Source organism: Schistocerca americana, chromosome X (assembly GCF_021461395.2).
Source record: "Schistocerca americana isolate TAMUIC-IGC-003095 chromosome X, iqSchAmer2.1, whole genome shotgun sequence".
Taxonomy (NCBI): domain Eukaryota; kingdom Metazoa; phylum Arthropoda; class Insecta; order Orthoptera; family Acrididae; genus Schistocerca; species Schistocerca americana.
Window position 1 is genome coordinate 504205597 of NC_060130.1, and position 14663 is coordinate 504220259.

The 14663-nt window shown below is 37.6% G+C and overlaps 1 protein-coding gene across 1 annotated transcript in view; it reads right to left on the reverse strand.

The window, feature by feature from the left end:
- Positions 1–6989: 6989 nt before the first annotated feature.
- The window catches only part of LOC124555348, a 457917-nt gene continuing 450243 nt past the window's right edge, over positions 6990–14663 (reverse strand). Inside the window, exon 24 of the mRNA XM_047129228.1 lies at positions 6990–8125. Within this exon, the coding sequence (XP_046985184.1) occupies positions 7951–8125 (175 nt within the window). The 3' untranslated portion in view covers positions 6990–7950. The remainder of the gene's footprint in view (positions 8126–14663) is intronic.

A 14663-nucleotide genomic window follows, 5' to 3' on the forward strand; every position in this document is an offset into this window, starting at 1 on the left:
CCACATACTAAGCATTGTCTTCCAGATTCTATGCCTCTAATATTGGTGGAAGACTTAATGGAAGTTGAACTAGTTCTCTGCTTTCTCCATGAAAGTGGTTTTCATTCTCAAATATAACATTTAAAACTACTTTCGGGGTGGGCATGGGGTGACTGGCGTTGGGGCAGTTGGGGTTGGAGCATCTCCCACTGCTTACAACATTTCACATTCAAGAGATCATTCATTCAGGAGAATCATACAAATACTGTCATCTGACCATGAGACAGGCTCCTGTATGGAAGACATAGTAATACGCATCTCTGGTGTAGAGAAACAACTGAAAGATTTGAAAAAAAAATTAGTCACCATGTCCGGAAGGAGTCCCAATTCGGTTTTATAAAGAGTACTCTATGGCATTGGCCCCTTATTTAGCTTGCATTTATCATGAATCTTTTGCCTAATGCAAAGTCCAAGTGACTGAAAAAAAGTGCAAGTGGCCCCTCTATATAACCAGGGTAAAAGAACAGACTCGCAAAATTGCAGACCAACACCCTTAACATTGCTCTGCTGATGAATTCTTGAAGATATTCTAAAATGGAATACAATAAACTTCCTTGAGACAAAGAAGCTTATGTCCATGAATCAAAATGGTTCTAGAAAGCATCAATCTTGTGAAACTCAGCTTTCCCTTTTCTCGCGTGATATATTGCGAACTATGAATCAATGACAACAGGCACATTCCATATTTCTAGATTTCCGGAAAGCATTTGACATGGTGACCCACTGCAGGCTGTCCGAATGTATGAGCATATGGAATAAGTTCACAAATATACGAGTGGCTCGAAGACTTCTTAAGCAATAGAACACAGAATGTTGTCCTTGACGGCGAGCGTTCATCAGAGACAGGGGTATCGTCAGGAGTGCCCCAGGGAAATGTGATGGGACTGCTGTTGTTCTCTATTTACATAAATGATTTCGTGCACAGGGTGTGCAGCAATCTGTGGTTGTCTTCTAATGATGCTGTGGTGTATGATAAGGTGTTGAGGTTGAGTGACTGTAGGAAGATACAAGACGATTTTGACAAAACTTCTAGTTGGTGTGATGAAGGGTAGCTAGCTCTAAATATGGGAAAAATTAAGTTAATGTGGATGAATAGGAAAAACAAACCTGTAATGTTCAGATACAGTATTAGTAGTGTAGTGTTTGACACAGTCATTTCGTTTAAATATCTGGATGTAACATTGCAAAGCAATATGACATGGAATGAGCATGTGAGGACTGTGATAGGAAGGTGAATGGTTGACTTCAGTTTATTGGGAGAATTTTGAGAAAATGTGGTTCATCTGTATAGGAGGTTGCATATGGGCACTAATGTGACCTAGTCCTAAATACTGCTTGAGTTTTGGGGTCAGATTGAAGGAGGATATTGAAGCAATTCAAAGGCATGCTGCTAGGTTTGTTACCAGTAGGTTCAAACAACATGTACATGTTATTGAGATTCTTTGATAACTCAACTGAGAATCCCTGGAAGGAGGGCAACATTTTTCGAAGAATAGTATTGAGAAAGTTTAGAGAACTGGCATTTGAAGCTGAGTGCCGAATGATTCTACTGCCACCAACATACATTGCGTGTAAGGACCACAAAGATAGGATATAGACAGTTGTTTTTTCCTCACTCTGTTTGTGAGTGGAACAGGAAAGAAAATGACTAGTAGTGGCGTAGCGTACCCTCCATCACGCACTGTATGGTAGCTTGCAGAGTATCTATGTAGATGTAGATGTAGGTGGAACTGACTTTAGAACAGGGCAGACTTAAAGCACTCTGAGGTAACGCCATCTAATTTCAACGCCTAAGCCTCGTTACAAAACTAAACAGGCTCAGTGACCCAGAGTCATTACTGAAATTACCACAGCAATGCAAGGACTGCTGATAGATCCGATAAATGGGGACAAACATGCTCCTACAACCAGAGCCACTATGTTATAAGATGCAGGCTCGACCCATTAAATACACAGACTTTTTGAACCTGAAAACACATTCTGTTGAGCTACCATTCTGTACGTGCCACTAGAACCAAAGAGTATGACGGTTTATTAAGTTTCAGCGAAACCACAAAACACTGATCGATGATGGTCAGCCTACTACTTGCTTGCTGACTTCAACACTGAGAGGAAGCCATCCTGATGCATACCACAGCCATGGTCTGCCACTGCTGCCTACTGAGTCAGCACATATGCGGTGACTGGTGAGCAGCCAGCCCTCCTTAACTACTTGGTCATTGCAGATGTTGTGCGAGGTGCCATCTTTGAGCTAACCAGGCGAGGACATCCACACTGTCCCCTGGCCGACTCACGAGCATCTGCTGCAGTCTTGAGTGATCCCTGGTGGGTGACTGGGCTCTAGTCTTCACGACAACTGGCATCCTGGACCACAGTCGGCAGTCTCCACCTGAGCATATGATGGGGTGTCTTCGAGCTTGCCCTGCTACCATCACCAGCACAGCACTGACCTCTGAAGACAGTTATACCCTTGTAAACTCTGTTCCACCAGTAAATGTTTCTACAGGTAATGCTATATCACTGACTGGTAACACATGATTTTGACCTTTTCTGGAAGTGAATCTTCCTTTAAAATGAGAGTGAATGTGTCAGTGTCTACATTGATGTCAGGCAGACCTTGACATACACAATGAAAATGCACATTAGGGATCAGTGAAAAATTAATCCCTATACTATGTTGAGGTTTGTACAGGGTGTGATGGTGACAGATAAATCATGAAGTTGTTCACAAGAAAGTAATGTCTGGGACTGTGTACAATTTTCCTTCTTAGTTAAAATAGAACCAATCTGTAATTTGCTGAGACGAGAGGGTTCACCAAATACATTTTCACTCTTTTCCTCAAAAAAACATTGCCTACTGGAATAGGTTGTTCTTTATGCAGGTATGTCAGTGACACTGATAGGTACGTTGATGAGCTGACGCATTATGGCCTCCAGCTTAATAGCATGTTAGTCTAATTTCGGAATGCAGTACATCAGTGACTCTGGGAGGGATGGGGTACCAGATGTCTATGCACAAGTCGCACAATTCCTGGAAATTATGGGCTATTTGTTTTGTGCGCGAAGCTGGCACACAAACCACAGGTGAATTTGGTGTCCAGCACATCAACATCAGTTCACTACCCTACTCCTTACACCACTGTAGCAAAATTATGGCCTCACGACATCGACATTTATCCAGCTACAAGACTCCATCATCATCGTTGTTGGGGAAGACATCGAGAATGAAGGGATGCGGGTGATATGCAAAATGTTCACATATTTCACAGCTATCATGGTGCCTTCGATTACAACCAGAAGTACCTTGGAAGTCCTGGTAAATTTCCTGCACAGCATAATAACGACTCCCCCCCCCCCCCCCCCCCTCTCCTGCATCTGTGGCACAGTGTGTGTTTCTTCCAGTTGTTTGGATGTATGATGACGTATCTGGACACAACAGTTGGCCTGGTGCAACAAGTAATGTGATTCATCTGACCAGGTAACATGTTTCTACTTATCCATAGTTCAATCTGAATGATACCATTCATACTGCAATTGTAGCCAATGATGTTGCTGAGTCAATATAGAACCATTAGGGGTCATCTGTTACAGAGTCTTATGTTCAACAATGTGAGCTGAATGCTTTTCTCTCAAACATGTCTGCTGCTAGCATTGTTCCCTGTCATCAAATCTACCACTGGTTGCGCCTGTCCTGCTGTAATGACTGGACAAGTCTCGAATTTTCATGTTCTGTGACAAGGCATCAATGTTCAATGCCTTACCACCTACTAGTGGTTTTGCTATCCTTCAATCACTTTCCACAGATATGACAGTAGAATGCAAACAACTGACCAGCTTCACCATTTCCGAGATGCTCATTCCCAGGTACTGGATCATTTACAATCTGCCCCTCTTCAAACTTGTGAATTTCCCCATTTATCTCTGCTCTGCTTTCTTTCTTAGCCTGTCATGTGCCCATAAAGCCACCTTGATGGCATTAAGTCTCAGATTGGGCAATGGCAATAGTGTTTTAGATTATAGTCTAATTGTGTGAATACATCAGATAATATGACTTTGTGATTGACTTTTCAGCAAGTCAACTGGAAGGAGCCAGCCAATCATTGTTCTCTCTCAACTGACACATTGCACATTGTTGCCCATTTGGTGAGTAAACGCAGTTCTTATCAAGTGTTGCTGGCTGCCAACAGGCAACACTTCCTCTGCCACTGCTATCTGTCAGCCACGAAGTTATTTTATTTTAGTTATAGTTCATATGAAGGAAACCACCAACTACCAAGACGAAGTGAATAGAAACATGTTTAAGTGGGGGTCTGAAGACAAGCAGTTGAAAACTTAAACTAACCAACCTTTCATAACTGTAAAGGACAACGATCTCATATGATTCAATAATTGTTGATGAATTATATAGAATTACCTCCAAAATAGACTTCATTATTGATCAGTTGAAATGAAAAACATTCCTCTACAAGCGAACTGCGTAAACAGCAAATTATTGGATTTTGTGGCATGGACTAAACTACACAGAATATTTATGCTGTAGATCAGGCATGGGAAACCTTTGGGGACCAGTGGGCCTGATTCACATACTTCTTTAAGCTCATGGGCTGGCTTATCACATGACACAACAGCAGTGCTCCTAGCGCACAAATTCAGAACCATAGTGCCTATGATGTTAATGTTTATGGGGTAATACACTGATATGAATGGCACTCCTTTTCTGATATACCACACCAGCCCGTGGGCCACCGGTTGTTCCCCTGTGTTGTAGATCAACAGGTTAAAAGAAACATAAGAATAGTGGTTTGAGAGTGACACTTCATCATTGTCATTATAATTGAATAAAGCTTATACGAGCTCAAATTAGGAGCTGTGCAGCAAAGAATAAAAATAATTTAAAAAAATGTTTCTAGAAGAAGTAGAACAGTTGGAAAGAGACTTATTAAACCAAGCTTCTTTTCCAAGGCAGGTACAATGTTGTGAACACAAAAACAAAGTAGTAATGGAAATGCGGAAATATAAACAAGTAGCACAAAGAGCACTGAGTGACATATTATGTTGTTAAATTCTGACAGCAGCTCTACTGAACAGGAAAACAACAATGAAGGGTGATTCACAACACAACTAGCATGCATTTGTTAGGGGTTATAGCCTGTTGTGCTAAAAATTCTGTTGTATTCACAGTGAACAAAAAATATATAAGGGGATTTGTTGCTTTGTAACATTTGCTGTGAGAGACAGCAACTCTTCTTATAACAGTTATTTGCTTTTAAATGTGTAATTACAATACTGATGTCTGCATTGCTGCTGTTTTGACTGCAACCCCTACTGCCACCTCCACTACTAGCCTCTTCACTACCAACTACCAAGGGGGAGGGGAGAGGACGAAGGCAGAAGAAACAGTTTTATTCAATTTTTAATCCATATGCACCTGTGTGTCGCATTAGCTTGTGGCGTACTTCACAGAACTGGCAACACAGCCCCCAATCATTGTCGTCTGTTAAGCACAAAGTTATTTCATTCAAATTTTAATTCTATCAAAATGCTTCAGCATGACTCCTGGGATAGTTTGCATATAACTACTGCACATTACTGCAGTTGAACAGCACCTTTCATCTCCCCCTTATATCAGTCTCATTTTCTCCCATACAACTCAAGAAATGGTGAAACTATTTGTGGTGCTCAATATCAATGGCTACTATCTCATCAACTGTCATTCTCTTGAATAATTCACCAACATCACCACCTAATGACAGAGTCTTACCTCAGTTATGCCTTTTGGTATTGCATGCCACGCCCTGATCACAGACCACCCCTCTTTGTTCCAATGTTTTTTTAAAAATATTTATCTTAAAAGACTGTGGCATGGTACATCCTGTTCAAGATACAATACTACAGTTTATCAACAGCTGTATCATTGTGACTTCACATGCAAACATCAAATTCTGCTGCTTAGATTATGAAGCTAGTACAAAATAACATTTTCTCTACTTACACATGGTGGAGGAATCATAATCATTCAAGAGATAATATATTTATCATATTATAGGTATTCACACATATCAGAATACTAATAATATTGTGAAGTTATTACTTTATACAATCCAGAATACATGACAAATTTAGAAAGGGGTAATACTGATGTTTTGTCGCCTTTTTGCTTACTATATTATATTCACTTGCGTAAACAATTTCAGTTTTTCATTACAAATAATAAAGATTTTGCAAAAGTAAAAGAAGCAGCTCCACTCCCATTCTTTTCACTCTTCCAGTACATGAAGTGGTATATTAAATGGACATTAGAGCTGTGATCTACAGGGTAGTCAGAAAGAGTCTGAAAAACTTTTAAGGGCATTGCAGGAGAGATTTTGCTGACAAAGAATTGTTAAGAGAAAAATTTGATACATTGTGCCATTTCTCAATTTTTTAGCAATGAAGTTAGCCAATCAGGTTGCTGCGCAAGCAAGTTCGAGCACTTGCTTGTGCTATGATGATGTAGTGCACACAGGTCTGTGGGTCTCCATTACAAGCTTTTCAGACTTTTTCTCACCACTCTGTATCAGTAAATGAAAGAACAACATTTGCTATACTAAGTTCTAACAGTAAAACACACATGAACATACTTTTAAATTACACTCTCTCTCTCTCTCTCTCTCTCTCTCTCTCTCTCTCTCTCTCTCTCTCTAAAGGACTATGTTCATGAGCTGAGATAATTTTTGCAGTTGTCCCTTCTACATGGCTATCTGGCACTTAACACTTCCTTTTTTGATTACTGATCCATCCCTATACATAAGTGACATTATAATTTTGTGCAATTTGTTTTGCTGAGATGTGTGAATGTTCAACTCCTGATATTGTTTTCCTTTAATGATGAGCTTCAAACACATCTAGCAGCTACCTGCAAATATACTGAGTACAAGGCAGACCTAAAATGTTAACATTAGAACAAAATATTACTTTTGCGGAAATTTATTAAATTTTTTGATAGACAAAGTCGACAACAGAGAAAAATGCTACACTAAATTGCAATCCTTACACAATACGATTCTGTGTGGAGCAATTCTGACTATTTATAGTTTGAAATAGAGGTACCAAATTAATAAAAAACCAAGAATCAGTTTTAAAAATTACTAAACTGCTTTTCTGTATAATTTACAATTATTATACACAATATACACAAACCAGCACAGTTTAAACTAGGGAATGCTGGCACACACAAACACTGAGCAGTGCCATTTGCACACAGATTTTCATATTCATTTTCTCTCTTTCTCCTCATACACAATGTAAAAATGTCTGTTACATTAGTAAAAATAAATTATTTCAAAATCTTAATATCATTTTGTTGCTCAAGAAAGAAATTTCTGAAAAGGTAAGTTACTGTCAAAATAGGGGAGGGGTGGAAGAAACAGAAACAGGATTGGCAGTTTTGATCACAGTTTCATTTCAGCAAATGTTCATTGCTGAGTACCCACTGTTCATTTACAAAAACAAAAATGTACAATTATCACATTTTTAAATATTCATCGCTCCACAAAAAATATAAAACGAATTCTTGCACTGCAGCATTAGCTTTACATTTTATTGCGCTAAGATCAACCTCTGAATAGATAGGTCTTTCACTTTATTACTACTACTCCATTCATTTCATTTCATTAAGTCTGTAAGATAGCAGTTTTATATCATTTTACAATGAAGTTCTGAGCTTGTACACAGGTCACTGACACAAAGTAATGGAATATGACAACAGATGTGCATGTGCACACTCTCTCTCTCTCTCTCTCTCTCTCTCTCTCTCTCTCTCTCTCACACACACACACACTCACACACACACACACACACACACACACACACACACGTGTGCGCATGCGCCCACACACACATGTACAAATGTGTGTGCATTATGATTGGTCCCTAAGAGCAATATATTGCTTCATTGATTTCTTTCACTATTTTCAACCTGTTGAGCATTTTTGCAAGGAGATCTTTTCCCAAAGGTGATGCTGTATACCACACAGGACTGTCTGGTACACAGGACCTCTCAGGCTGTAGGTAGAACACATCACTGCGTGTCTTCACACTGTCAGGGCTAAAAGGGCAATTCCATTTCAGTGAATTGAAACAATTATTTACACAAACCTATTTAAAATGTAAACACAAAAAAGATACAAGTAAACAAATAAAATGTGTAAAACTTATGATAGGATTCATATATGTGAAAGAAATATACATCACCTGTCTGTTTTAATTTTAAACTATGCTAAATGAATGAACTGCATACCACAAATGGAAAGTAACTCAATTTTCAGGTCAGAAAAACTGATGTTGGAGAATGATGTAAGTGACACACATCCTCATCCATGGTGACAAACCATGATACAACATGCATTCAATCTCACATATATCTCAGTTTTAAGGAGCAACTGTTTAATTTCTGTACTATATTATCTCCTAATCTGTTGAACACATTCTATTCCTTACCTCAAGTTCATCTACTAATTAGTGTTTTCTGCTTTTTCTTTTGGAATACTAATACTTGAATACTCAAGTTTAATTTGAAAGTAAATATATGAAGATCCGAAGGATTGCTTAAACATGTAATGTTAAATATTTTAAAAATAAAGACAAATAAAGGAACATTACTTTTGTAACAACCCAGCAACCAACCTGCTATGAAATAAACAAAATTAATCATTTATTCTAAAAATATTTTAGACTGCACTTGACATGTGCGATGCAACGTGTATACTACCAGAAGTGGGTTATATGTCTATAAAATGTCTTGGAATTCTGCAGGCCTCGGTCAACCATGATACATTATGAATTCAAAAATTTCTGACAGATCAGTTTATGATACCTAAAGTTATTCTATATACTGGTTTACAGGTCTTCCTGGTATGCGTGTTGTGATTTTTGTGTGTTTCCATTGTCCTATAATTGTTCATAGTTTAGGTGTAGTGTTGAAGATATTCAGGAGCTATAAACACATTACAACACATGGTACCTTGCTTATTTCCATTAATTTCTGTCAATTTCTTTAGACTGATAATGTTGCACTCTTCCCTGTATCATTTTTAAAATGTGTGTATAAGTTTATGATTATTATTATTATTCTATTATTACAAAGCATACTGCAAAACATTCAAGATAACCTAGTAAAGACCATATGGGATATAGTGAAAGAGGAGACTGGTAGAACCAGAGATGAGGAGAAACAGATAGCTTTCATGTTGCAACACTTAAGCAAGCATTTAATAACTATTACTGAAAAGGCAGGGTTACCAGGTTCAGTAGATGTTATGGAACATTTCATGCAAGACCATTACAAGTTGCACACCACCCACATCCTCACCAGTTACTGGAGCATGCAGCATTGTCTGATATCAGTGATGCCAGAGTGTGTGTGCTCACTGTTCCCAAGTATTCTTTTGACGTTTGGTATGCTGCTTCCATTATATTTAACATTACACTATGCATTTCATAAATGTGCCTAGGAGAGCAGGCATTTTGAAATTATAGCTACTGTATTAGCACAAGTGTACTTGTATTGTAACAGTTCTGTTTTTATTATTTTCTTTTGCTGATGGTGACCATGCACTACTGGTAATTTGTGTTTGTTTACATGGAGTTTTGTTATGATTTATGATATTTTATATATTATTTTAGCATGATTATTATGTTGTTCTATGATGACTTTTACCTGTTTTACCACATCTCTTACGTAAGTACTACTTCTATCCAATATTGTTATGCATTAATGTATTGCTCCCAATGATAATTATACAAATTCTTTTTGTCTTTTCTAAACATATCTGATGATGATCACGTAGACTGAAACTGATTATAAAATAAAATAACCTGTGTTATCAAAGGCTATGTTAAATTACACACAACTAACTTCAGTAATATGAATATGACCCTCACGACAGCAAGTAGTAAAATCTACCATAAGATCTTTAAAATACAAGAAAAAATGCTAAAAGTCGAGATAAATTATCAACAAAATTGGTTGAAGAGTGTTCTCCTCAATTTAGTAATATATCGAGTTATTTGTGTACCCAGCCGTTTATCACTGGAACATTTCCCAAACAAAGGAGTCAAACAAATACCATCTAATTCCAACCAATTTCCGTTTTGTCAGCATTCTCAAAAATTTTAGAAAAGGTAACACACAAGTGGCTTCTCAATCAACTACAAATAATACATCGTCAAAATCTCCATTTGGATTCCTAGGGGGTTTCGATATTGATTTGCTATTAACACGCAGTGAGACTGTACTCACATGCAACTTTGTAATGTGGGCAGACACAGCTGTTGAACTTCATAATAAATAAATCGGGAGTTCAGGGTGAATAGTGCAATGGTGCACTTGTGGTGGTTGTAAGGGTACCCCTGTAACCACTACAGATGCGCCACTGCACTATTAGCCCTGAAAGTCTGTTTTTTTTTCTCTCTCTTCATCGGTTTGATTTTTGACTATGAACTTTAGGGGCATCTTGGTGCACTAATGTGACACAGGATGTTGTTTAATGCAGCAGCAAAATCACCAATTACAGATGCCTTGTGGTTAATATTACTTCCATTCATTATATAGAATGTACATAATTCATTAGACAGTAACTTTCATGCTACTGTTATGTTCTGTAATATATCAAAGGCATTTGACTGTGTAAACCTTTAAGTAAATCAGAATGTTATAGTGTAACAAGCAATGTTGCGAAATGGTTCACATTGTATCTCTGTGACAAGGAACTAAGGATGTCAATAGGAAAAAGCCCTGTGTTACGCCATCGATCATCCATCTGGGAACATATTGCATGTGATGGTCCACAAGATTCCACCTTAGGGCCCTTACTCTTTCTTGCACATATTATATCCTTTAAGTACTATGGACAGTCTCTCAGACCACTACGTTTTTTGTTCTATGATATTTCACAATAATCATAAAGTGTACCTTCCTTTTGGGTTGCTAGGTACACATGCCAGAACTCTTGTTGCATGTTTTTGCACTTCTGTTTCCTATTTTTGGATCTTGAGAGGTCTCTCAGATGTATCAGAGTGTTTGTGCATTGTGCTTTTGTTGAATGTGAGTGTTTCTCCGTGGCATGGAAAGTTGGGCCCTCTATGCAACATGTTGTATATGAGATTGATTTGGGTGTCCAATAATGACTAAGTGAATTTGAGATTTTTAGTGATAACAAAACTAATTCAGAACAGGAAACACAGTGATTAACAATGTTACATCTGACGACAATGGAGAAGCTTTTTCTTTGGTATGAATAGATGTTATCAATGCACACAACTGAACTACTGTAAGATCAAGCTAACACAACAGTGTTTTGCAGCTGCCTGGACAGAGAGAGAACGAGAACTCTATGGGAAAATCCTTCTGTTTTGAAGGTATGGAATCTGCTATTTATGCAAGATATTCTACACAAAATCATTCTATGGACAACAATGACAATATTAACACTTAATGATCATTTTTTTATCTTCAAGATGTTGATGTCATTGAACTGAAGACACGATTAGTGCTATCAGCCATTTTAAAATAAGGCTAAAAAAATCGGTTCCCAACCTATTTGCAACTAACAGAACAAGCAAGAGATGTTTTCAGATACACTGATAGCAAATGAACATTTTTGTTTTCACTATCTGCAACATTATTTGATAACCCAGGTGTTCATGAAAGAGAGTTCATGAGGAAAGAAAGAAAGAAGTAGACTAGTCAGCAGCAATTTCACAGATGTTTCTGCATTTCACTGAAAATAATCAGCTTAGCTACTCTGTAGGTGCAATATAATGTATCAATGCAATGTTTGTACCATTATGTGGAAAGTGTAGTCTAGAATGTTCATACTAAAGAAACTGGCAAAATATGGCTTGAAAATTCAGAGCTTAATTGACTAATGTACAAATTACTTGTATGATGCATACAGTTATCCTGCGAAAGGCATAAATGGCCACATCCTTTTAAAGCATGAGAAAGGTCATATTTTGTCCACAAAGACTGTTCTGCTGTTGGTGGAACCCACTGAAAACAAGCGGAGAAACATTACAGACAACAATTGTTACGCATTGGCAGAGCTAATCAATGAACTTTCAAAGATGGTCTCTCATACATAAGTACACTGAAAAGGAACAATAAGGAGATTCCATGGCAATTTCCACTGAATAAGAATCAAAATATGACAAAAACTGTTTACAGTTTTATGGAAGACATGACACTGGTTTCCTTTGTGCTCAAAAAGTCCACAGCTGAAATTCTAAGCATAAATCAGTAAACAATGATCCTGGCTAAGGAAAACCCACAATTTTTAATCATCTTTTATAGCATGAAAAAAAGATGGTGTGAAATTGTCTCAAATAAATGTGTGCAACTTACACACAAATTTGTTGAACACGAATATGGCCTGTGGCCATTTTCTACACAGTAGTGGATGTTGCTTACACTGAGAATTCTTGTAAGCTTTCTCACGACAGAAGTAATGATGAGACTGGTCTTCATGAAGACTGTGACAAAAGACCTCATTGGAACCTCAGATGAAACCCAGACTTTTTATTGGTTGGTCACAGCAGTTTAGTGACACTGTCAGAACAATACTACAAATACAAGATAAGCCTTAAACACACAAAAAATGATGTAAAAATGGAAAACAAATGTATTTTTCCATTCTTGTTTCAAGAGTAAAACAAGAGACCCATGTCACATTTTGGGGTGTTCTAGGAGCATCTGCATGAAATGCATGCAGGCTGAAAGTGATGGAAATATAAATTAGGGCTTCAAAAGAATAGGGAGACTTACTTTCTACTTCATATTGTAAAATTAAAATGTGGCAAAGTTTCTTCGTTCATAACATTATGGAGTGCAATATTTACACTATGTTGATTTCACATGCAATTTATCGAAACTGAAAGGTGTAATGAGAAATTGATGATAATCTACGACTCCTACAGAGAGAACTATCTACAGTTATTTTAGTAACACATAATATAAAGATATACTGAAAATTTTGCTGTGTTTTAGTTTCCAAGTATTTTAAATCTTGCACTGTTAAAAATATTCAAATTTCCATAACGTCTGCTTTCAAGAAGTATAATTAATAACAGGACGTCACAAAAATATACATTCGCCAAACAATTGTTTTATTTATAAACAAGAACAAGGAGGTCTGACAGACTTCTTTATAGTAATCATGTTAATGACCTTTCATCAGTAAAATTACTCAGTGCCCAGTTTCTTTTATTTGTAGATGGTACAAACATTGCCATAAATAGCAAATCAAGCATAGTTTTAGAAAAACTGGTTAAGAAAATTTTCGTGTACCTTAATAAATGTTTCCTAGCCACCTCTTTGTTTTTGAACTTTGAGAAGACACTATGTGCAGTTCAGAACTTTTTAAGAGGTATATGTCTAAAATATATGACAAAGAGTTAGAAGAGGATGACAGTGATAAATTCATAGATTATGATTTGATAACAAATTCAGTTCTAAGGAGCATACCACAGAACTGCCATTTATTTGCAAAGGGTATGTTGTCAGACATAGGTGACATAAAAATAAAAAAAAAAAGAAATTAGCATAATTCACTTACTTTCATTCAATAATGCATTATGAGACCTTTTTTGGGTATTTCATGAAGCCAAGCTAAAGTTTTCAGAGTCCAAAGTGGGCAATACAAATTATATGTGGTGTTAACTTAAGAATGTACTGCAGGAGCCAGTTAAAAGAACTCAGGATAATAACTACTGCTTCCCAATACACACTGACAAGCCGAAAGATTATGACCATCTGCTTAACCACTTGTTGGGTCATCTTTGTGATGCAATATATCGCTGTTCTGCTTATCATCAATTCTACTCTTCGTTGGTAGATTTGTGGAGCTATGTTACAAAAGGTGTCTACACACAAGTCATTTTTTTCTCAGAAACAACCGACTGCTGATTTGTGTGTGTGGTGATGGTGCTCGATAGCGACACAGATGGGAACCACCGGATTCACATCATGCGAATTTGGAGGCCAAAACATTTTAATATCGTGCTCCTCAAACCACTGTAGCACAATTCTGGCATGGAGACATGGACAATAATACTGCTGAAAGATGACATCATCATCATGGCCTCTTCAATTACTCCCACAAGTTCCTTACAAGTGTAGGAGAATGCATAGCACAATACTGCTCACACCAGCTTGCATCCATGGCACAGTGCACGTTACGAGGAGCCATTCACCTGGATAATAGTGTTTGTGGAGATGACCATCAACCCGATATAGCAAAGACATTATTCATCTGACAAGCTGACACGTTTCCAGCGATACATGGTCCAATCTCGATGATCCAGAGCCCACTACACCACTGACAATGTTGTTGGACCAACATGTGCACACACCGGAGCCATCTGCTGCAGGGCTCCTTGTTCAACAATGTGCACTGAATTGTGTGGTATGAAATACATGTGCATCCACTGACATTGTGCTCTTTCACAAGAGATGTCTTAAGTCACTATGTATCGAACTTTATAGAGCAGACAAGCCTCCAAACCCCACATTCAGTGAAGAGTCATGGATGTCCAGCCACTTAGCGCCTGGTGGTACTTTCACTGCCATTCTACCACTTTCCGTAGTT